We start from the raw sequence: 24,785 nt of genomic DNA on the forward strand, positions 1-24,785 counted from the left end.
ATAAAGGGATCAGAAGTCAGATGATAATATTCTGAAAATTTTCACTTTCAAAACAGTCATCCAGGGCTTCCCTGGTGGCACAGTGGTTGAGAGTCCACCTGCTGATGCAGGGGACACGGGTTTGTGCCCCAGTCTGGGAAGATCCCACATGGCGTGGAGCAGCCGGGCCCGTGAGCCATGGTCGCTGAGCCTGCGTGTCTGGAGCCTGTGCTCCGCAACGGGAGAGGACACAACAGTGAGAGGCCCGCGTACTGCAAAAAAAAACAAAACAAAAAAAACAGTCATCCAAAAATTCCTTTGTCTTTCAACTGCTGACCAGCATTGCCACAATTTTCTTAAATCCCCCGTAAGTGCTTTCAATCCAACTACCACAATGCTTCATTCTATCATTTTAGTGAAGATTACTAATTAGTAATTGACAAATAAGTTTTGTTAGTTGTTTGATGGTTTCTCTGTACACAATATTACCATGTTACAGCTGAAGAAAAGTCCTGTGATATGGTTAGACAAGTTGGATTAGAAAATAAGGAAAATATAGGTACTTCCTCTGTCAATAACTAGTTTAGCTTTGTTTGCATTTGTGAAGGAGTCATTTTTATGCATTTAATTTCATTAGAACACTGAAGATCTGGCATGGTTTTTTTAATGGAACTTATTTCAATAAATCAGTTTTGCCTGGATCCTTATAAATATCTGCCCTTGAATAGGAACGTAAAGTAAGGTATGGATTCTTGAGCGTCTCACCCACTTTTTATCTTATTTTAGAGGTTTGGTTCATGACATTAGTTTTCTTCCATTCCTGAATCAATGGCCCTTTGACGCTTGAGAATGAATACAGCTCTATCCTTGAGGCAATTTTTCAGGGAATAAAATACATATTAATCTTTCTGTCTTTCAATACCAAATGTATGCAATCTGAGAGTTCCAGAAGAAAAAAATTATCTCATTTTACTGATAATTATTGCATTCTTTTTAAAAGAATCTATCACATAAAACACAGTCAAAAATCAAACTTGCACAATTACAAAAGAGAAGGGACATATTTATGAATCCAGGGAACAAAGTTTGACACCCTTGTATAAACACCAGGAAAGTTTGGTCTTCCACATCCATGTCCCCAGCTAACAATGCCAGTCAAAATCCATTTTCCATCACTTTTTCTTCGACAGGACAAAGGTCCACCCGAATCTCCCTACACAAGAAGATAATGTAAGTAAAAAGCACATTTGTCCCATGATCATCAATTTTGCATTAAGGTGTCTAGTGAATTGTGAGCCAACACCTACTCTGACAGGTTCTTGCTTGGCTAACTACTATGCAGTTTGGGGAAGTAACAAGAAATAATGTGAAACTTCCAATGTCATTTTAGAATTATTTTTCCTATAATCAAAAGGTGCATTCATCATAAGAAACTAGATTCTTTAGGCCAAGAGTGACATTAGAAGATTCTTGCAGGGGAAACAATTCTCACATACCTCCAAAAAAATAACAAACCTCAATAGTAATAATAATGACAATAATAATAATAGCTAACATTTATTTAGTGCTGGTATGTGCTAAGCACTGTTTTGGGTCATTTAATCCTCACAAGAACCTTTTGAGGCTTGGTTATCTTGGAAGGTAGGTTGACTTCTACCTCTAGGTCATGCAACTTTAGTGTTGGCTCATGGCCCTGAGGAAGAAAGAAAAGGAGACCCTGTTTAGCTGGCCAGGTTCAATTATGAAACCCCAAGGATCACTAGCTGATAATTATCACAGAGAAATCACCCTCACTTGAGAGTCTTTTCTGACATCTTAACTCCAAAAGCAAAGGCTGAAATAATTCAATGTTTAAACAGAATTCCTACTGTGCTCAGTATTTAAAGTATAATATCTGGATTTTTATTTCCTTATTTTGGAGCATACCTGAAGCTACACCTTACTGAGAGGCAAAGATAAAAAAAACATTCCGAATGTGTCCCTGGGTGCCACCCTTACAATTCTAAACCCGATTAGGTGAATTCTAACTAGTAGGAGACTGGGATCTTTTTATTTTAACCGTTGCCACACCAACTCTACGAAGTCTAATTTAACCTCTAAACCCTGGTGGCTATGGGGAACAGGACTATAGAACCGACTAGCTGCAGGAAGCACCCAAAATATAGTAGCTTTAGCATTACAGAGGTAAATGTTCAAATCCCAGCTCAACTAGCTGTGTGACCTTGGGTAATTTACTTAGGCTCTCTGTGCCCCAGTTTCCTCTTCTATAAAATGTGGATGAAAGAATAATTTGAATGAATTTTTGTAAAGGACCTAGTACAGCTCTTGCCACAAAATAGGAGCTTAGAAGATAGAAGTCACTACAGTATTATAATAAGATGATTTTTAAGGTTATGTAAAGATGTGGGAACAGCTCCCCTGCCCTCCTCATTCTCTAAATCATCTGTTCACTCTTTGGCAATCAAATAGATATCTGCATACATTGGAATCTGAGGCTCATAGGAATGTCCCCCCAAAGATGACCTTCAACTTCACCACTGTCAGGAGGCCTATCCAGAGGCATAAAAATGAGTGTCTCTGTCACCTCTCCCACTCCTCTTTCCTTTCCCCCAGCCTATGCGTTAAAGGAGTAAGTAAATAAAACACTGTTTCTTTAGAAGGTACATGGCCACTGCTAAGAAATAGCTAGTGATCCTAAAACACTGCGTGTGTGCGTTCTGCTTTGTTTTTCAGTTTTGGGTTATAAGAAAATCATGGCAGAATGATAAATGCCGACTTCATTCCCTAATTGTTGGAGGAAAATACATGGCGACTAGAAAATGAGTTTTACAGATCCGATTACTATTTAATCACCTTTTCCTGATCTCAGACTATTGGATTATAATTAATATATGAATGAAGGTAGGCCCCTGCCCGAGTTATTGCCCAGTGTTGTATAGATTAAACGTGAAAGCATTTATGGAAAGTACAACATGTTAGGCAAGGGAAACGTAAGATGACTTACCCTGCAAGCATCTTTCTTGCCTGACATGACGCCCGCACAGAGCATCCTCGAAGTGATGATCCCATAGGTGGAAACACAGAGGGTTTGGTCAATGAGCTCTACCTCTGCTTGCTGCAAAACAGGGGAGCCTTTATTGTCTGGAAAACACATAGAAGTAGAAATCACAGTAATGATTACATTTACTTTATTAGACAATTTACTCATTTTCTCCTTTTACCCTCATAACAATTTTTTTAGGTAAATTCTATTATGATAACCATTCTGATGAAGAAATGGAGGCTTAAGAGGATAAAGGACTTCACCAGTAGCACAAGAATAGCTAGGAACAGAGCAGGATTCAGACCCAAGGTCTGACTCGACCATCTGAGCTACCGTGCCTTACTCCTTCACCAAGTACCTCCGGCCTTTAGGACTGTGAATCAGCAACAGTTATTACCAATGCTCACTGGTCAGGAAGGTCCCTTAAGTGGAGCATGTTAACTGACATATGGGAGTATCCTCGGAACCATAAAAACATAACAATGTGGATATAGCTCTTTCACTTCCTTTTCTAACCTCTGTGGCTAAGATGATTCAGAAAAATAAACACTCACACACTCATGCTTGTAAAGAAAATGTCCCATGATATGGTGTTTGAACAGACTCTTTCCTCTTGTGATATATGATGATGTAATTAAAGCCCTGAGCGCAGTCCTGATAGGTTATAGGTGTTCGAGCAGTGATCTGCCTTCCCTCAGCAGGGCCAAACAGGTGGTGAATTTCATGATTTCAATAACTAAATGTAGGCAGTTAGCACTGGAGAAGCTGCCCATAGTGAATCTTTAGAGAGTGTCAAAGCAAGGCCAGGATAAGGTTCAAGACTTACAGAAAATGTATCTGTCCTAAGCCCTTGGAAATGACTGCAAGGGAATCCAAGATGACTGGGAGATCAAGGGAAAGCATTAGCTCCAACCTTTGGATTAAAACTTTGGATTCTTCTCCTTACTGTGTATTTAGAATCCTAGGCCATAAAATCCTTGGCAGGACAGACGTAGGGACTTCCCTACCATAAAGTCTGACCTTTGTGCATATGAAAAAAGATGCCCCCTCTGGGTGGAAGAATTGTGAAAAGGTATCCCCTCTGGGTGGATCAATTCTAGGCTGATTTAACCCCCTATGCCTGAATCTGCAGTCTGGGAAGCTAAGGGCAGGCTGGATTTCAGCCCTCACTCTCATTCACTTGGCCAGTTAGTTGCCCTTGTGAAGGACATACTCGTATTATCCTCCAGACAACTGTCTATGAGTTGACACAGTAAGGTGTGTGTGTGTGTGTGTGTGTGTGTGTGTGTGTGTGTGTGTGTGTGACAGAGCATCCTTCACTTCTTTATGAAAATCAGTCAGTTTTTTTGGATGAAAGGGAGCTAGCAAACCCCTCTGAGTTTGCAAAGAGCCCATACTATCTATCCAGTGCCTTGCTCAGAGACCTTCCCTTAAGAAGTGGGTCCTGCTTCTTTTTGGGGCAAGGGGAAACATCATAAAACAAGAACTATACTACTCTCCTCCATTCCACCTCGCAGAGTTTTAGAAGGCTCAATGAGATCATATACAAAAACCCTCTCCATGAACCCTAAAGTACCACATCAACACGAGTTACTACGACCTGGAGAGGAGGGCATGGCGTTCACTGACACACACACCTGCTTCGTGCCTTCGCCCCCAGCCGGTCACCCAGCACTTCTCTCCACTGCGCACTTTCTGGCCAGCAGGAGGAATGCATATTGGCTGAATGAGCTGTTTCAGGGTCTCAGGCCAGGCGACACTGAGCTGTAGCAAGGCAATATCATAGTCAAAGGTCTGGCTGTTATAGTACTCGTGGACCACAATTCTTCTCACTGGGGAGACGAACTTGGCATTCCCCTGCACGTACATGCCAAGGTGAGCAGTCCATGGTGTGGGGTCGGAGAGTCTGGTACAAAAGGAATGAAGGATGGAGTCAGAGGCCTGAAGAACCAGACATGGTTTGGAAAAGAGCACTCCACAGAGGGAGGAGGGCTGCAGGAAGGGAGGTCTGACTTTCAGTCCCTATCTTAGTCGTTGCCTCTGTCCATGGGCATGGCAAAGAGCACAACTTCTCTGAGCCTCCCTTGTCTCCTCAGTAAAACCAAAGATGAAGTAAGGTAGAGCAGGGCTGGTGAATGATAGCTAAGGTCCAGAAAATGTCCTCAACCACACCCTAAGGACATGCTGGCGATTTTCTTGCCACCAGTATTTCAGGAATCACACACAGGTCAAGATGGTTAGTGACTGGAATTCATTTGTTACCTTCTCCCTATTCATGCTGACAGTGGTATTCGATGGAGACAGACAGGGCCAGTAAGACAGTGGTCTGGGGATCCTTTTGCCAAATTCAAATGATATGAATACCAAAATAGATGAGAAATCAAAGTATTCCAAGCAGGAACGTAAGGAAACTCCTTCTTGAAAACTACCAGAAGCCTTAAAGGTCACTGCTCTAGGGCTTCCCTGGTGGCGCAGTGGTTGAGAGTCCGCCTGCCGATGCAGGGGACACGGGTTCGTGCCCCGGTCCGGGAAGATCCCACGTGCTGCGGAGCGGCTGGGCCCGTGAGCCATGGCTCCTGAGCCTGCGCGTCCAGAGCCTGTGCTCTGCAACGGGAGAGACCACAACAGTGAGAGGCCCGCAAAAAAAGATCACTGCTCTAACTGTTCATACTTGACTATTCACAGGGTCTCACTCCCTATGAGCCCTTCCAGAATTCTAACCCTGACCCCGCTAGGCTGGCATGAAGTCACCAAGGGTCTTGTAACCTCCACCTGAGGTTTCTGTCTCCATGGGTGCAGCAGCTTTGCTCTGGTGGGGTGAAGAGAATGTGGAAGCTGTGGAAGAAAAATAAGGACAGACCCCAAAGAGTGTGGCCCCTTATCTGCTTAGCTGACATCTCACGGGCAGCACTGGGGACCCAGGGAAGTATTGAGGGCCACGTATTACTTGGAGCAGTTTCTTAGCATAAAAGACTAATGGTGGAACAGAAGTGTAGCCGTTTTAGTCATTAACGTGAATCCTGTAACTTCCAGGAGAAACAAATACTCTAATTGTATAAATTCATTGAAATACTCCACTTTAAAAAATTCTGAATGAGAAATGAATGGCATATTTTTGTACCTAAGCTCCAATAGATTCCAAATAAGGTTATTTTTTAGTGAAGTTGTTTTCTGAGCTTCCCTTTCACCCTTAGCTGGTAGAGTGTCTGCCCCATAATAACCCCATTAGTAAAGGCAGACAGAGCCCTTCGGACGACAACCCTAATGGACTTTTTCATGATCCCCCCCATGATATTGTGATTTATAATAAGAAATATATACTTGGTTTTCCTTACATTCTGGCATAGAGCTCCTAAAACAATTTCCTAAGTGATGAGAGGGGCAAATGTGTCTTGTGTTATGTTAATGAGGTTACTTTGGGACTGCAGCTAAGGCTGGGGGCTGGTCACCAGGAGAACTAACTATGTGATTGGAGGGTTAGAACTTTCAGTTACACTCCCAACTTCTAGGGAGGAATGAGGGGCTAGAGGTTGAATCCATGGCCAATGACCAATGATTTAATTAATCATGGCTGTGTAAGGAAGCTTCCATAAAATTCCAAAAGGACAGGGTTTGGAGAGCTTCCAGGTTGGTGAACGAATGGAGATTCGGAGAGAGTGGTGCACACCAGGAAGGCATGGAAAATTCTGTACCCTTTCTCATGCCTCGCCCTATGCATGCCTTCCATCAGACTGTTCCTGAGTTACATCTTATTATAATAAACTAGTAAGCCAGCAAGTAAAATGTTTCTCTGACTTCTGTGAGCTGCTCTAGCAAATTAATAAAATCCAAGGAAGGGGTCATTAGAACCTCCCCTCTATAACCAGTCGGTCAGAAGCTCAGGTGACGACCTAGGCTTTGGACTGGCATCTGAATTAGGGGGAGGGGGGTAGTTTTGTAGGACTGAGCCCCTAAACTGTTTTTTTTTGTTTGTTTTGTTTTGTTTTTTGCGGTACGCGGGCCTCTCACTGTTGTGGCCTCTCCCGTTGCGGAGCACAGGCTCCGGACGCGCAGGCTCAGTGGCCATGGCTCACGGGCCCAGCCCCTCCGCGGCATGTGGGATCTACCCAGACTGGGGCACGAACCCGCGTCCCCTGCATCGGCAGACGGACTCTCAACCACTGCGCCACCAGGGAAGCCCCCCTAAACTGTTTAATCTGTCCATCTGGGTAGACAAAGTCAGAATTGAGTTGAATTATAGGACACCCAGCTAATGTCAGAGAATTGCTTGGGACTGTAGGAATCCTCCCCCGCTCTACACTGGAAATTGGATGCAGAATCGCTACCTTCACGCTCTAAATAGGGATTCCTGTACCCCAGCAATCCCTTAATACCCGTTCTCCACACATTCCCATACTCCACAGTCTTCACACGTTCCCACAGAATTTCTTCTGACTTGAAAGCCCTATCCTGTTTTCTCAGTCTGGTAAAAGCCTGTTCACTCTTGATATTCCTTTGTGTTCTTCTCTTTATATCAATAATTCCTAAAAAGAATGTTCGGCATACAATTGATGTCACAAAAACAAAACAAAATAAAAAACCACCAATTGAAATGATTGAATGTGTCCAACAGGGAGCTTCTTCCCACAACATGGGGGCAGGTGTATGGTCTGTGGTCTGTGGTCACTTCAGAGTAAGAATTGAGATGCCCTACCTGTTTCCATGGAAACAGTGGGCGGCCGAGAGAAGCCACTCCCTGGAGATGACTGAGGCTCCACAGTAGGCAGATCCAACAAAGTGGAGGCTGACTTGCCATGGCCAACCCCCTTCTTGGGTGTCGGTGCCCCCGATGATGCGGTGGAGGGTGGAGGGACTCCTGCTGCAGCCTTTAGGAGAGGAAGGGTCACATGAATTAAAGGCAGACTTGGAAGAAAAACCGGAAATCCAGTCAAGTTTTGAGCTGGGTTGGGAACTGACTAACCAGATAAGCAATTTGAAATCCCCTGCTTATCTAGAGAGGCGAGATGCGGGTCTGTCTGAAACCAGCACCAACAAATCACTACCTCCTTCCTGAAAATAGGCCTTGACACAGAGTCTTTGTACAATAACGCACATGAGGGGAGGAGGGGACCTATTAGTAACAGCTGTACTGATAAGAACAGGAGCCGTGGAGTTCAGGTTGTTAGGTAGAGAAAAACGATTAGTTCCAAATGCAACAGAATTGAGAGTGTCCTTGAAGTTGTGCTGATTTGGGAGAGAATTTGTAAGTCCCAAACAAATGAAAACCTAGTTGGACTTACCTGGTAGCACAGTGATTAAGAATCTGCCTGCCAATTCAGGGGACACGGGTTCGAACCCTGGTCCGGGAAGATCCCACATGCCGCGGAGCAACTAAGCCCGTGCACCACAAATACTGAGCCTGTGCTCTAGAGCCCGCGAGCCACAACTACTGAGCCTGAGTGCTGCAACTACTGAAGCCCACGCGCCTAGAGCCCATGCTCTGCAACAAGAGAAGCCACCGCAATGAGAAGCCTGCACACCACAACGAAGAGTAGCCCCCGTTCGCCGCAACCAGAGGAAGCCCGCGCACAGCAATGAAGACCCAATGCAGCCAAAAGTAAAATAATTAATTAATTAATTTTTTTTAAAAACCTAGTTAAGAAAAACGTTATCAGAGCAATTATTTTCCAGTATAAATAGTATTGATAAGGATACATAATTAACAAATTGGCACATGGCCAATTAGAAACCACACAACTAATAGTAACATAGGGTGGATTACTGTTCTCAGGTCATAGCTAAGGAACGAACCAGCACTTGACATTGATCACAACATAAGGCATAATTAACAAAGTCATCCATGGCATTCCAGTACCTATTTCCTTTCTCATAGGTTTTTTTTATTTAAGAGCTTATCCCTGGATTAGAGTTATTAGAAAGTGAAAGTTCTCAATATAAACATCTAGTGCATGAATGCTTATTATCAAGAAAGAAGACAGAATCCACTCTAGAATTTTTAATTCTGAGAAACCATTTCAGATTCAGTTCACCAATGTTTACTATTCTTCCCTGGCCTGTGGCAACTTCTGCCTGGGGCATTACACCAAGAAGGGAATAAAAATGAAAAACAGATCAACTGAGGAACAAATACAAAGGATCAGAAGGAACATGTTTCTACTCACTGCAGCCTTCCTCATCACTTCCATCTGGACAGTCCGCAGCGCCATCACATTTTGCATTTTGTTTCCTAATGCAAATATCATTGCCACACTTAAAAGTTCTGTTGTTGCACGGAATACCTAAAAGTGAGCAAAAAAGAAAGAATTTTTCCTACTCAGAGACAGATTTGAGTGAATGACACTGAATTCCGTCCACAAAGGATGGCTTAGCCACAGGATCGGTGTTTGCTGCTCTGGGAAACATGACAGAGGGAAATGAAGCAACCCCACACTGTCCCGTCCCTGCATCTCAGCAGAGCCACTGAAAGGAAGGCAGGCAGGTGCACTAGTTGAGAATCAACCCAATAGTCTCTCCTTTCTTCCACTGTAGGGGAGATGCCAAGCAGTTGGCCATATCCGTGGCTTAAGCCATGGCTTCTTTGCCATTACTTTACCTTGTTCTCCAAGAAAATTTTTGAGCAAAACACCATACTCAGTCCTTTTATACCATTGGGGGTGGGAGGGAATGGACAGGTTTTGTGAATTACTGCACATTTGTTCACAACTCTGGCAGTGTGTGTTTTTGCAGGGGCTAGAATAGACCATACCCTATCACAGTATCTGGCAAATCCCTCTATATCCGATCCTCAGTTTCCTTGAGTCGTAAACAGCATTAAAAGCAAGTCAGCAAGGGAAATCTTCCAGAATTCACACACACACACACACACACACACACACACACACACACACTCCACCCCAGTTAGAGTGACCAACTCTTCCACTTTGTCTGGGCCCAGGAGGATTCCCGGGACCTGGGATTTTCCATGGGGAAACTGGGACAAGTCGATTGCCCTAACCCAAGAGAGATATTTTGATTTGGGCTTAGAAGAGTCTGATTAGAAGAACAGCAAAGTGCAGAGGGCTCCTCCTCACTCTGAGTGCAATTCTGCTCATCCCGGCCATCCTCACAGTCCCTGAAGCCGTCGCAGACCAGAGGGCCGTGCTGCCTGAAGGAGCTGGAGTTGCAGGCAGGTCTAAGAGTCGCTGGAAGGAGAACAGGCAGAAAGCTCGTGAGCCTGAGATATCAGTGGGACTCCCTGATGACCAGCAGTGCCCCTCAAAACGTGCAAACGGTTAAGATGACTTAAACAAAACAAAACATGTGTTTTCTCAAAACTGACACCTCCATGAGGAAAAGCAGATGTTTAAATTTTGGTGTAATTCTTAGCACTTTGAGCTTGTCAGATGTGACTTTTGCTTGTGGAGAAATACATTAAACTCTGGTGGTTTGTTTCTTTCATTACAATTAAATGCATCATAAGATTTTAAGGAAAATAAAAATCATAAACTGTTATCTAAATTGGACTTGTCTACCTTCCTAAACAAAATGGAGTGTCCTGAGATTGGGGATTTTGTTTTACTCATCTCTGTTCTTCAGGCGCCTGATCAAATAGTAGGTGTTCACTAAAAGTTTGTTGACTAGATTAACGAATGTGAGATCTTAAAGAACAACAGACTTGTAGTCTATTGGTAAGGAAAACTCTCTTTAAAATTATTTTACCCTGAGACACTCATTCCCTGAACTAGGAAATACCAGTGTAAATCTGTTACAATTTTTCTTCTTTGGAATATTTTCGGGAATTGCTTTTAGACCAGTGACAGACACAATATAGTAGCAAGCACTCTTAGAAGGTATAATTCCTTAGGTATTTCTGTTTTTCTGAAAAGTTATCATTTTTGTTATCTGCTCCTGTTTTTTCAGAGGTATGCCTTGTGAGGATCAGGGGGGAGGACGTTGCTGCCCTGAAATAGTTCATTTATTTACTCTGAGAGTATCTAGTACCTAGTCAACTCCTAGAGAATAGCTCCCAACATGGCATGATGAGATATGATAATTACTAAAACACAGTCCTTGTTACAAAGTAACAGTAGTCACTTTCATTTGGAGCATAATAGTAGGGAATAAAAATAACATAAGAAACAAAAGCAACCTCAATCACTATACAATGGTATTTATTTTCTTAAGAAATAGAAGACCCTATAGATTTAAATTGTTAATGAAGCCTAAGTTAAGAGGGTTTTAATTTGTTTTGTCAATAAAAAAAAAGGTGTAGAGTTACAGGTTATTTTTTATGAACATAATTTTTCAGCTAGTTATATTAACTTTAATATTTCTCCAAAATATGAAAAAGATTAAATAGCTTCATCATTGCAATTGTATTGGAATTAAACTCTGGATCTTTAGGAGAAAGTGTTGCCAGTGGTGTCATATGGTCCAGTGAACTATTCTCCCCATTTTGCTCCCTGAAACTGGAGATAGATTCAGGAATTAGGTGCAAATAGAAATGAAAAACCAATACAGAGACTCTCTGCCCAAAATAAGAATATCCAATACCCCACCACTTAGTTATTACCAATGTGATGTTGATGCAAACTATACAGGTTAAAAAAAAAAATCAATTCTTTTATTCTCAACACCTGTGCTCCATAAATGAGCACGCTGAAAGTGTTTACTTCTCTGCAGATTCTGAACTTCTTTCTAGAGGGAAGATCCATGCTTTAAAATAGGACTGTGTTTAAGATTGTGGCTGCTTGACTTACTAACCATAGATCCTCATTCTCTATGATAGTATTATGCATCCCCACACTTGCCACGGCCCCAAAGTGTGCAGAATAAATTTCCCTGCCCCTTGACTATGGCCTCAGCTATTTGACCGATGGAATATGACACAAGTGATGGTGTGCCAACTCCAAGCCCAGGACTTAAGAGGAACCTTATATTTTTGGTCACCCCTCCTTTGCTTCTACCACTGCCAGGGCCAGGCCACTAGCTCAACAAGAAAAAGAACCATGAGGAGTAGAACCAACCTCAACCTGAGAAGAGCCAAGCTCAGGAGGCTCCACAGCTTAAAACAGTGCCACCCAGCTGAGCCCAGCCTAGATTGGTCCTACCTGAGACAACACACAGATGAGTGATCCAGGACAAACGATTGCCGTAAGCCACTGAGTTTGGGGGATAGTTTATTATGTGGCAATAGATAACAGCTACAAAGACCCAGGATATGCATCAGCAGCAACAGTGGTCCTGACAAGCTATTTATTCCTAAGAAAGTCATAGTAAAAGCTTAAATACCCACCACAGAAGAGTTCATCACTTTCATCAAAGCAGTCATTTACTCCATCACAGCGCTGGGCCTGAGGGACACATAAACCGGAGGAGCATCTAAAAGATCCAACAGGACAGGCTAGAGACAATAAGACATAGGAAATCTGTGTGGGTCCCTAAAAGTCACCAGACCACATTAACAAAGAAATGTGAATCCTTAAGTGGCTGAGTGGCAACATAGCGGTAGTAATTATACGATTTCTCCATCAAAGCGAAGCTATAGCTGGTAATTGAAAGACCAAAAAGGAGTATTTAAGAACAAAGAAATCAAACTAATCCACCAGAAGCTCTGAGTCGACATTGCAGCCAGGTCACACGTACAAATTCCTACACCTCCATCCCTGACTCAGCAACCTGGCTTTATCCCAGACTTGGAGCAAGAGAAAGCTGGAAGCTGCCTTTGAGTCCAGTATGCCCAGTGTGCAGTCTTTAGAATCTCCGGGGAATTTAAATGGCCTTCTGGTGTTTCTGAATCCCCTATGACCAGATGCATTATTCTGAGGGTTGGTGCCTTTAATTACATGTTCAAGGGATCTCTATGGCAAAATGTATTAGGAACCACTGATCTTAGAAGTTGGACCTAGAGAGATTAATGACTGGTTTCAAAACTCAGGACTCCTAGGGCACTTCAACCAGGCTACTCATCAAAGATCCATTCCCTGGAATGGAATCTTTAATCCTGGGCTTACAGCTAAACATGATAGTACTAATAAGTCCTTTCTCTCTGCCGTGGTCTAAACATTTGTGTGCCCCAGCCCCCAGATTCATATGTTGAAATCCTAACGCCCAGGGTGATGGTAGGGGGAAGTGGGGCCTTCAGGAGGTGATAAGTGATGGAGGCAGAGCCCTCGTGAATGGGATGAGTGCCTGCCTTATAAAAGAGGCCTCATGCTAACACATATATAAGGAATTTAAGAAAAAAATAATGTCATGAAGAACCTAGGGGTAAGACAGGAATAAAGACACAGACCTACTAGAGAATGGACTTGAGGATATGGGGAGGGGGAAGGGTAAGCTGTGACAAAGCAAGAGAGTGACATGGATATATACACACTACCAAACGTAAAATAGATAGCTAGTGGGAAGCAACCGCATAGCACAGGAAGATCAGCTCGGTGCTTTGTGACCACCTAGAGGGGTGGGATAGGGAGGGTGGGAGGGAGGGAGATGCAAGGGGGAAGAGATATGGGAACATATGTACATGTATAACTGATTCACTTTGTTATAAAGCAGAAACTAACACCCCATTGTAAAACAATTATACTCCAATAAAGATGTAAAAAAAAAAAAAGAGGCCGCACAGAGCACTCTCACCCCTTCTGCCATGCGAGGGCACAACGAGAAGTCTGAGACCGGAAGACGGCCCTCACTCAACCATGCCGGCACCCTGATCTTGGACTTCCAGACTCTAGAACTGTGAGAAATAAATTTCTGTTCTTTATTAGCTACCTAGCCTGTGCTTCGTGCAAAAGAATGGGGAGGGTGCATGGTCAAGTCAACCACTAACTCAACGGCACACGATGGAGAGCATGAGCTCCTAGGAAATACTCACGGTTTGAAATAAGAGTTAAAAATAAGATGGCTTACTAGTTACCTGTATCATTGATGGGAATTATAATATTCTGATATTCAGAAGTGTAATAATTCTGAATCCGGAAGCAGGTATGTTAGCACTGGCAAAGAAGGAAGGGTCTAACTGAGCTTTCTCTCAGGACTTAACCTCATGGATTCCTAAGTGGTCAACTCTTACTTTCCTCCTTTTAAAATGGGTTGAGACACAATCACTGTTTCTCCAAACACAGAGTGGCATCCCAGTGGCAGGAGAAGTGACTGTAGGTGGAATACAGACGAAAGCCTCCTATTTGAATTGTCATATATTTTAATTTCTACTACAAAAAGTACAATTAGATTATTAAACCTCAGAGACTACCGTTTAAGACAAAAAAAAAAAAAACGGGTTGAGAATTTCCTGAGTCAGTATCTACTCTCTCCAGCACTAATGACTTCCCTCAGACATTGCCTTTTCTGCTGACCGCTTCCTGGCCACTGTTCCAGCAGTTCTCAGTGTGAAGTTCAACACTCTGCAGGCCACTATTTGGACTCTCCTTGAAAGACCAGTCCTTCTATGCATCAGAAGCCACAGTGAGTTGCAACTGCTGCCCTCCGATCCATCAAATGTTGGCGTAAACCTCATATTTACAAAAGCTTATGGTTAGCAAGAAGAACAATGAATCAAGAAATTGTCCTATATTTCAGGAATAATGTAAGAAACTATTTTTCAATTGTAACAAACAACGATATTATTTCTTCTATAATTTAAACTTCAGCATAATAAATACATAATTGTATGTAGTATTTATCATATATTTTGTTCTTACTATATAGTTATTTAAGTATTATTATAAAAGTATACTAGTCAATAGCAGAAATAAAGAAGCAGTTTCCATTCCTTAAATTCTCAACCCTTAGAGTCAATAAAGTGTTAGCCTCTGTTTAACCCTTCATTACGGTTTTCTAAGGGGCTGATCCCCGGCTTACGTTGACTGATGTTGTAACTGCCATATTCCACCAAAAGTGGCTTGTCCGAAAGCCTTGAACTGCACTGGAGCTGAACGTGAACCAAGGAGTTGGGCACTCGGAAAATCGTCTGGTGATCCATGTAGGAGCCGCAGTACCTGAGGAGTGAGGGTAGGGGGACACACAGCATGAGGGCCTGTCAACTGCATTCCTGTCTTCTGTCAACAGCGAATTCACTGATACTTTGGTCATTTGAGCTTCATAAACGGAGATGCTTATGGTAGAGCTGATGGTAGTTATCCATCCTATGCTAAGTGATTGTCATTGAGTCACTTCTGTCCCCTTGATTTTCTCCTCTGCTAAATAAAACAATAGCGTTACTACCAACTATCTGTTACCTGTTGCTTTCCTCACCAATATTTATAATTAGAAGAAATACAGGTTTAATTCTCCTAGGCCTCTCTCTTCTTTGAACATAAATAACTGCCTAACAAAAAAAAAAAGAATTGCCTACTCTGGCCACAAACCTCTCTAGAGGGCAGAGTGGAACCCATGAACTCAGGTTGAAAACATGCAGAGAATTCCAGCAACACTTAAAGCAAAAGACAACAATCTTTCAATCTAAATTGAACTCTGATATGCACTTCAGGGCTTGTCCTTGGCAAAATTTCAAAATAGTGATGTCTATCTGCAATATTCCCCTACCTTGGTTTTGCTTTGCATCACGTAGGAGAAAATGTCCCTCCTATTAGTAATCCTTGCATGAGCACTGCCGTTAGTGGAACATGAAGTACAATTACACTGGGGCCCATGGTGAGTTAGGCTTCTGCCTTGTGTGAGCAAGACTTTCCCAGGTGTCTATTGTTTCTCAAAGGGAAACAGTAGACACTAGGCTTGAAGGGGGACGTCCTCCACTGGAATCTGTTAACGTCCATCACTGCAGGTCCCCAAAGCATTTGGGAACCACACATTTCATGGATCAGATGTTGGCATTCAGTGTGAAGAGCACGGGGATAACCTATCATTTTACAGTTCAAAGCATTCACGTATATTTCAGGACGAATCTTTTGCAATTGGCTGAAGTTCAGGAGCTGATCGGCGGATAGACCAGCTCCTGGGATATGAGGAAGAGACAGCAGCTGCAGGTGGCCACCTGGCTAAGCGGAAGCCAGCATCTGAGAGGTGCATGAAAGCCTAGTCAAGTTCTTGGGGCCAGAGTCTACTCTAGTTGGTCATCTTGGGATCAGAAGCCTGCATTCTAAAATCATGATGATTGTTATCTGTATCTCATAGTTTTTATTGGAATTCTCCATTAATATTTACTAGAGTTTTCTTGCAAAGATTAGCCTCACTTCGACATTAAAGAGGAGTTAAGAGGAAAGGGGTCAAGCATGAAACCATGCTTGGGCTGGAGTTTACAGGGGGACAGTATGTAATGGAGCATAGTGGTGGTTTATGAAATGAAAGTAAAATAAAGCGAGAGATTGGAGAAACCCAGCAAGTGTTAGTTTACATGGGCAGACATGTGACAGGTAAGAAAACTGAGACATAAAGAGGTGAAGTAATTTGTTAAAGTTCAAATAGCTAGTAAGCAGAGGCAGCATTAGGACCCAGTTCACCGGATACTAAACCCTAGCACTTTCTAACGCACCAATAGCCTTGCCCTCCGGAACTTTGCTGGACAAAAGCTTAGGAAGGCTGTCCATTTCTTCAGGTTTGTATACTGCATTCTAGTTGCCCTGAGCACTCATACCCCACCCCTGTGTTCTCTGAATTCAAGATCACTAGGCTTCCTGGTCTCAGCATTACTTTTTCTCCCTTCTCCATGACAGACCCAAAGCCTTTAGGCTAACCTTAGCAGCAAGGTGCCAGGAATTAGTTCAGTCAGAGCCTTTCTAATGAAAAGGACAGATAATGGGAAGGGCTGGCATTTTAAATCCCATGGGTACAACTAGTATCAAAAGAATCTGATAGAATTTCAGCCAACCCACAAGACAAAATGAAGAGCTGGTCCTTCAGGGAAAGTATTTAGGGCAGAGAGCTTTCCTGGTATTTGCAGGAGGAAACTATTCATATTTTGGCAGCAATACATCATGGGTGGCAGGGGTTGCTACTTAGGGGGAAAAAGCATCTCATTTTCAAAGCACTGCTTTATTTTAAGCATACAAGCTTACAATAGATTTGTTTTCTGGACCGCTAATTAAATACCAAAATGCAGTATCTTTAAAGCCTTGGGGCACATTCCATAGTATTTATGCATCCAATGTCATTTCCTTAGCAATCCTATTAATCATATTAATCATAGCTAAGACGTTCTGGTGTGTGGTAAGCATCATTTCATTGAATTCTTACCGAAAAACCCCACCTCATTACCTCATTTTACAGACTGACAAAGTGATTAAATAATTTGTCCTAGTTAATGTAGCTACTAAACAGCAAGGCTGCAATTTGAACCTAGGTCTTCTGCCTCCTACTTAATAGACCCTTGATTCAAAAATACTCCCAAAAGGAGTACAAGCCACATGTTAATAATGGATCCAAGAAAACCATTAAATCAGGGAAATTCTATTCCAAGTCATTGATTCTAGGATCAATGACTATTTAGCAAGTCATCTAAGAGTCTAAATGAAATCAAAGAAGGTTGTTCAGGAAAATCATTTAGAAAGGGAAGGTTTCATTCATGGAATAGCTGTGAGCAAAGAATTAGCAGACAAGTCCCTCAGGCTAACTTCAAAAGTTTCCTTAAAGTAAACTGAGAAGCTATTTGGCAAAGACAGGGCATCCTGTATTTTTTTTTTTTAATACAAGACCTATTATAACTTTAGAAGCAAGTAAACAGTAACAACAGCTAAAGGATGAATTAAGGGAGAGAGTAAGGACCTTCTAGATCAGTTCGGGAAGCCCAGGTGCCTAAATTTCTCTCAGCTTCTTTCTCCTACTGCACAGAACTGGCTAATGGTTTCTAGCTTTTGTAATCATCAGGACTTCTATTTACTATTTTCCTCCATGGCTGCAATGGTTTTTCTGCCAATTATTTTTGTAAAGTATAGAGCGTGTACATCCATAGCCCAGCAGTACAGAGCAGTGATGGAAACAGGGACTTGGGAGCCATAAGGACTTGAATCCTGGGTTAATCTCTTATGAGCTGAGTGACTTTGAGCAAGTTATTTAACTCCTGTAGTCCTCAGTTCCCCTGTCTGTAAGTAGTAAAGTGCAGACTCTCTGGGGGAAAGGAATCCAAGGCTTTGAACTACTGGGTGAGGCTTTTCATTAGATTCTTCACATATGGAAACCACTTACATGTGCTCATTAATTTCCCACCATCCGTGGTCACAGCCTTTCAAACTCTTCTTGGTTATTGAATAGTTATGGAATTTCAGTGCTATGCCGAGAGTTGATAGGGGAGTCTATGAAAAACAAACGTAAGTCAGAAAAATGACTCAATTGAAGAATATGTTTCAGACTAAGATTTTGTTACTCAGACCTCATTCCTTGGGCTTGCTATTTTAAGGGCATTTTATTCTCTGTGCCCTGTGGCCCTTGGTGGGGTAGACCAGCTCCCCTGAACAAACTGACCTGAAGAGGAGAGCACAACAGAGAAGGAAGTGAGCTGCCTCCCCAGCCCACCCTGTGCTCAAGGAGCAGCTGTGATGCCCCAGTGTGATGAGCTGAGATAGATACATTAGATCACCTCTAGGTTTCAGTTTCCTCCAAGTAAGTGAGCTTAACTTTGAAAACACCCACTTGTTAGCAAGTTTACACACTTTCCTCCTTAGATGACAATAATGACAGTTTATTTAAGGCACTATTCTGATTCTTTAGATAAAGGAGGAATGAATCAGCATCCTCTTCATATTAAACCTTGGTATTTCAGAAGTTTCTGAGTCATCCCTACATCTTCTCTGAAGAGATCAAACAAGGGAAGCAGCTACTTATGTGGTACGTGCACAAGTGAGCGCATACACACACACACACTCACACGTACACACACGCAATGCAACTGGCCTTGTTGTGGCATTGTATGACATGCACATACATCACATCTGATATGCCATAATTTTTGTTTTAATTTTCACTTTAGCCCAGGAATTATTTAAGAGAGAGTTCTTACATTTCCAGGGAGCAGAATTTTGGCTTCCCTATTTTCAAGGTTTTAAATTCTATCTGAGTTAGATAACAGATTATTTATTGCAGTATAGCTTTTAATTTTTTAATTTACTAACAATTTTGTTGGGATCAAATTTATGAAGGCCCCAAGGTCATTTTTTTAAAAGGGTAATTTCTGTTTATATATATTACCAAACTCATTATTTGTATGATTTAATACTCTTCCTAGCCTTATTTATTGTCCCCCACTGTCTCTGTCATGAACCAAGAGAAAGGAAAATCTCTTATTGAAGCACTCTCCATTTCTCTTTGTACTTCATATAGGTTTTACGAGTATTAACACTATATCCTTTGGTGCATAAATAATTGTAGTAATTAGATCGTTATGTGGATCGCCCTCTTTGTCACTGCAGATTGCCTTCCTTTTCCCACTGAACGCCGTAATTCCAGCATTGTCTGGCATTAAGGCTGTGATCCTTGCTTTCTGATTGCTTACATATGCCTAGTATGATATTGCCCATCCTTTTATTTTCAACTTTACTAAATCACTTTTTAAATTCATTTTGTCTTTTAACAACAACATACAGTTAAGTGTTAGGTAATACTTTGCAATTCAATCCTACTGTCTTATCCCTTTAACAGATGAGTTTTGTCCATTGACTTTTATTGCTCTGACAGACATTTGGTTTTTCAGTTATGCCATCATATTTTATGTTATAGTTTCTTTGCTGTATGGTATACTTCTTTCTAACTTGTGTTTAAATATAGCTCCTCTCCCGCCTTAGTCTACCTTTGAGAGGAAATGGATTGGGCACTTTATGACCGATTTAAACATAACAACATGGTTAGGCAGGTAGTATGATTCCCATCTTATAGAAGAAGAAACCTAGACTAACCAAAGACAAGCAAATTTCCCAACGCAGACCAGAAACTCAAACCAGTCCTGCATTTCTCTGAAGGCCTCGCTTTTCTCAGCACTGCCTGGAAACCCATGTCGGGAACCCCAGAGGAACAGGATTGTCTTTCATTCACCATAAGACTCACAAGGCTCATGAGAACACATATCACACTTTTTTCACTCTTGTCATTTGGTTATTTCTTCACATTAAAAAAAAGAAAAAAAGATGTGAACTGAAAGATAGTAAGTATATTTAAGGAATCAATTAAATTTTATAGCATGAGAACATATTCCAATGCAATCCTCCACCAAGAAGCTTGCTTGGGCATTTTCACTGAGTTCCAGAGCGCTGAAACAAAATGGATTTATATGCACCCCAAGCAAAAAGCCTCTCCACAGTGAAAGGAAATATGTCCCCTTGCACACTGATTCCGCTGACACAGAATCATACACTATTCTACTTTCGTGCTCAGATTGGCCAAGAGACTCTACTGATATTACCGTCTTTGATAAATGGATGGATGAGGTGCAGTTTCACAAAGGATTGCAAGCTATTTCAACAAATGAACGAGAAACGTGAAACTACTAAGTACGCTATTTCCCTCTATGTTCTGTATTCTCTGTTCCCACTGCCCAATGCTGTACCTTTGTTTTGGGAACTTTAACCAAGTAAGGAGAGGAATTCTTCTGATCTGGACCTGCTGTATTTAAATATCTCTCTAGTCAGTGATGGTAACAAAATGCAGGACATACCTTACTTTTGGTCACCCCTAACTTGCCAGTGGTTGTGTACACATGTACACACAACACAAGAACCCACCTCAGATGAGCACTGGAAAATTCTTTGGCAAATATGCTTGCCACAGAAGCATGGAAGAGAGGCTCCCTTCTGGGGAATCCCATCTATTTCCTGTGTGATATGAGAAGGTGAACTTGCATGGCCCACAGTGATCCCTGCTTATGTCTGGTGGACCTAACTGGGTGGTGCTGGGCTGATGACATCTGTGATAAAACAACTCAAGGGACTGCTTTACTTTTTCTTCTAAGACTCTAAAACAAAACTGATTATTTGGAAAACAAAAAGAAGGAAGAGAGAGGGAGATGAATGTTCAGATAAGTGAATGTTATGACAGATAGGGAAGCTGAACATCTTAAGGAGCCCAGAAAAGGAGAGGCTGTTGAATTTATTTATGGAGGGGGCATGATCCCTTTTAATCCTACATGGGTCACTTACTATTGGAGTGGCCTCTGGCAAATGCTTTGTCCCCATTTCTGTTTCCTTATCTATAAAATGACCAGAATATTGCTCCTACATCAGAGGTATGCTTTGAAGAGCAAATAAAATTATGTGTGCTGAAAACACTGAAGTACTAAACAAATGTAGACAACATATTATAACCACAAAGTCCTTTTTTGGTTTTATTGATTTAATATCTCCTTCCTGCCCTGTAGTCTGTTAGCTCTGTGAGAGAAGGACTTTGGTAACCTTGCTACTAGGCATCCCTGTACAGTGACTGACATGCAGCAGACATTCAACAAACATTTGTTGAACAGACAGGAGAGCTTGGGAGAAGAATCAGATGAGCTTTAAGTTGGAGCAAGAGTTAATCCTTCTCAGATAAATAAGACCTTAAAAACTCAGCTAGAAGTGAGTTTGAGAAGGGAATTGATTGTTCTTCAGTAGATTTGGAAATCAAACCAGTCACTAAGAAGGAATGAGGATGATAAAATTAACTCTTGTGCAGAAAAGGTTTTATCATGACTTGAGTCAATATTTTTGTTACTTAGGTCATGCAGTTCTTCGTCATTTTCATTAAATGCAAAGATATTTTACAAGTCACAAATTATTTTTTACATGATTTCCATTGAGAAACATGATCTCTAAAGACAAAGCAGAAGCCACAATGAGACAGTAGGAGGGGCGCAATCACAGTAAAATCAAATCCCATAACTGCTGGGTGGGTGACTCACAAAATGGAGAACACTTATACCACAGAAATCCACCCATTGGACTGAAGGTTCTGAGCCATGTCAGGCTTCCCAACCTGGGGGAGGAGGAATTCCTAGAGAATCAGACTTTGAAGGTTAGCGGGATTTCATTGCAGGACTTTGACAGGAGACTGGGAGAAACAGAGACTCTACTCGTGGAGGGCACACACAAAGTAGTCTGTGCACTGGGAGCTAGGGGAAGGAGCAGTGACCCCATAGGAGACAGAACCAGACCTACCTGCTAGTGTTGGAGCGTCTCCTGCAGAAGAGAGGGGTGGCTGTGGCACACCGCGGGGACAAGGACACTGGCAGCGGAAGTTCTGGGAAGGACTCCTTGGGATGAGACCTCCCAGAGTCCACCATTAGCCCGACCAAAGAGCCCAGGTAGGCTCCAGTGTTGGGTCACCTCAGGCCAAAGAATTAACAGGGAGGGAACCCAGCCCCACCCATCAGCAGACAAGTGGATTAAAGTTTTACTGAGCTCTGCCCACCATAGCAACAGGCAGCTCTACCCACCACTAGGCCCTCTGATCAGGAAGCTTGCACAAGCCTCTTAGATAGCCTCATCCACCAGAGGGCAGACAGCAGAAGCAAGAAGAACTACAATCCTGCAGCCTGTGGAACAAAAACCACATTCACAGAAAGATAGACAAGATGAAAAGGTCGAGAGTTATATAAGAGATGAAGGAACAAGATAAAACCCCAGAAAAACAACTAAATGAAGTGGAGATAGGCAACCTTCCAGAAAAAGAATTCAGAATAATGATAGTGAAGATGATCCAGGGCCTCGGAAAAAGAATCGAGGCAAAGATCGAGAAGATGCAAGAAATGTTTAACAAAGATCTAGAAAAATTAAAGAACAAACAGAGATGAACAATACAATAACTGAAATGAAAACTACACTAGAAGGAATCAATAGCAGAATAATGGAGGCAGAATAACGGATAAGTGACCTGGAAGACAGAATGCTGAAATTCACTGCTGGAGAACAGAATAAAGAAAAAAGAATGAAAAGAAATGAAGACACCCTAAGCGACCTCTGGGACAACATTGAACACAACAACATTCGCATTATAGGGGTTACAGAAGGAGAAGAGAGAGAGACAGGACCCGAGAAAATATTTGAAGAGATTATAGAAGAAAACATCCCTAACAAGGGAAAGGAAATAGCCACCCAAGTCCAGGAAGTGCAGAGAGTCCCATACAGGATAAACCCAAGGGGAAACACCTTGACACACATTGTAATCAAACTGGCAAAAATTAAAGACAAAGAAAAATTATTTAAAGCAGCAAGGGAAAAATGACAAATAATATACAAGGGAACTGCCATAAGGTTAACAGCTGATTTCTCAGCAGAAACTATACAAGCCAGAAGGGAGTGGCATGATATACTTAAAGAGATGAAAGGGAAGAACTTACAACTAAGATTACTCTACCCAGGAAGGATCTCATTCAGATTCGATGGAGAAATCAAAAGCTTTACAGACAAGCAAAAGCTAAGAGAATTCAGCACCACAAAATTAGCTCTACAACAAATGCTAAAGGAACTTCTCTAAGTGGGAAACATAAGAGAAAAAAAGGACCTACAAAACCAAACCTAAAACAATTAAGAAAATGGTCATAGGAACATACATATCAATAATTACCTTAAACGTGAATGGATTAAATGCTCCAACCAAAAGACACAGGCTTGAGGAATGGATACAAAAACAACACCCATATATATGCTGTCTACAAGAGACCCACTTCAGACCTAGGGACACATACAGACTGAAAGTGAGGGGATGGAAAAAGATATTCCATGCAAACGGAAATCAAAAGAAAGCTGGAGTAGCAATAAACATATCATATAAAATAGACTTTAAAATAAAGAATGTTACAAGAGACAAGGAAAGACACTACATAATGATCAATGGATCAATCCAAGAAGAAGATATAACAATTATAAATATATATGCACACAACATAGGAGCACATCAACACATAAGGCAACTGTTAACAGCTATAAAAGAGGAAATCAACAGTAACACAATAATATTGGGGGGACTTTAACACCTCACTTAGACCAATGGACAGATCATTCAAAATGAAAATAAATAAGGAAACACAAGCTTTAAATAACACAATAGACCAGATAGATTTAATTGATATTTATAGGACATTCCATCCAAAAACAGCAGATTACACTTTCTTCTCAAGTGTACATGGAAGACTCTCCAGGATAGATCACATCTTGGACCACAAATAAAGCCTCAGTAAATTTATGAAAATTGAAATCATATCAAGCATCTTTTCTGACCACAATGCTATGAGATTAGAAATGAATTACAGGGAAATAAAAGTAAAAAACACAAGCACACGGATGCTAAACAATACATTACTAAATAACCAAGAGATCACAGAAGAAATCAAAGATTAAATTAAAAAAATACATAGAGACAAATTACAATGAAAACACGATGATCCAAAACCTATGGGATGCAGAAAACTCAGTTCTAAGAGGGAAGTTTATAGCTATACAAGCCTACCTCAAGAAACAAGAAAAATCTCAAATAAACAATCTCACCTTACACCTAAAGGAACTACAGAAAGAAGAACAAACAAAACCCAAAGTTAGCAGAAGGAGAGAAATCATAAAGATCAGAGCAGAAATAAATGAAATAGAAACAAAGAAACCAATAGCAAAGATCAATAAAACTAAAAGCTGGTTCTTTGAGAAGATAAAAAATATTTGTAAATCATTAGCCAGACTCATCAAGAAAAAGAGGGAGAGGACTGAAATCAATAAAATTAGAAAAGAAAAAGGAGAAGTTACAACAGACATTGCAGAAATACAGAGCACCCTAAGAGACTATGGCAAGCAACTCTATGCCAATAAAATGGACAACCTGGAAGAAATGGACAAATTCTTAGAGAGGTATAACCTTCCAAGACTGAAGCAGGAAGAAA

General features: G+C 41.5%; 1 protein-coding gene across 8 annotated transcripts in view; it reads right to left on the reverse strand.

Annotated features, from left to right (window-relative positions):
- Positions 1–922: 922 nt before the first annotated feature.
- Positions 923–24,785, reverse strand: part of TMPRSS7 (transmembrane serine protease 7) — a 57,016-nt gene continuing 33,153 nt past the window's right edge. For 6 of the 8 annotated variants that reach the window (XM_049710311.1, XM_012533862.3, XM_033432175.2 and 3 more), the window contains 9 exons: positions 18,143–18,249; positions 14,864–15,000; positions 12,297–12,404; positions 10,093–10,203; positions 9,184–9,300; positions 7,716–7,887; positions 4,660–4,928; positions 2,984–3,120; positions 923–1,192 (listed from right to left, as the gene is read on the reverse strand). In XM_049710311.1, coding sequence (XP_049566268.1) covers positions 1,022–1,192; positions 2,984–3,120; positions 4,660–4,928; positions 7,716–7,887; positions 9,184–9,300; positions 10,093–10,203; positions 12,297–12,404; positions 14,864–15,000; positions 18,143–18,249 — 1,329 coding nt within the window. In that variant the 3' untranslated portion in view covers positions 923–1,021. The remainder of the gene's footprint in view (positions 1,193–2,983; positions 3,121–4,659; positions 4,929–7,715; positions 7,888–9,183; positions 9,301–10,092; positions 10,204–12,296; positions 12,405–14,863; positions 15,001–18,142; positions 18,250–24,785) is intronic. The other 2 variants (XR_004484474.2, XM_033432172.2) reach the window with 2 other exon arrangements.

Source organism: Orcinus orca, chromosome 5 (assembly GCF_937001465.1).
Source record: "Orcinus orca chromosome 5, mOrcOrc1.1, whole genome shotgun sequence".
Classification (NCBI taxonomy): domain Eukaryota; kingdom Metazoa; phylum Chordata; class Mammalia; order Artiodactyla; family Delphinidae; genus Orcinus; species Orcinus orca.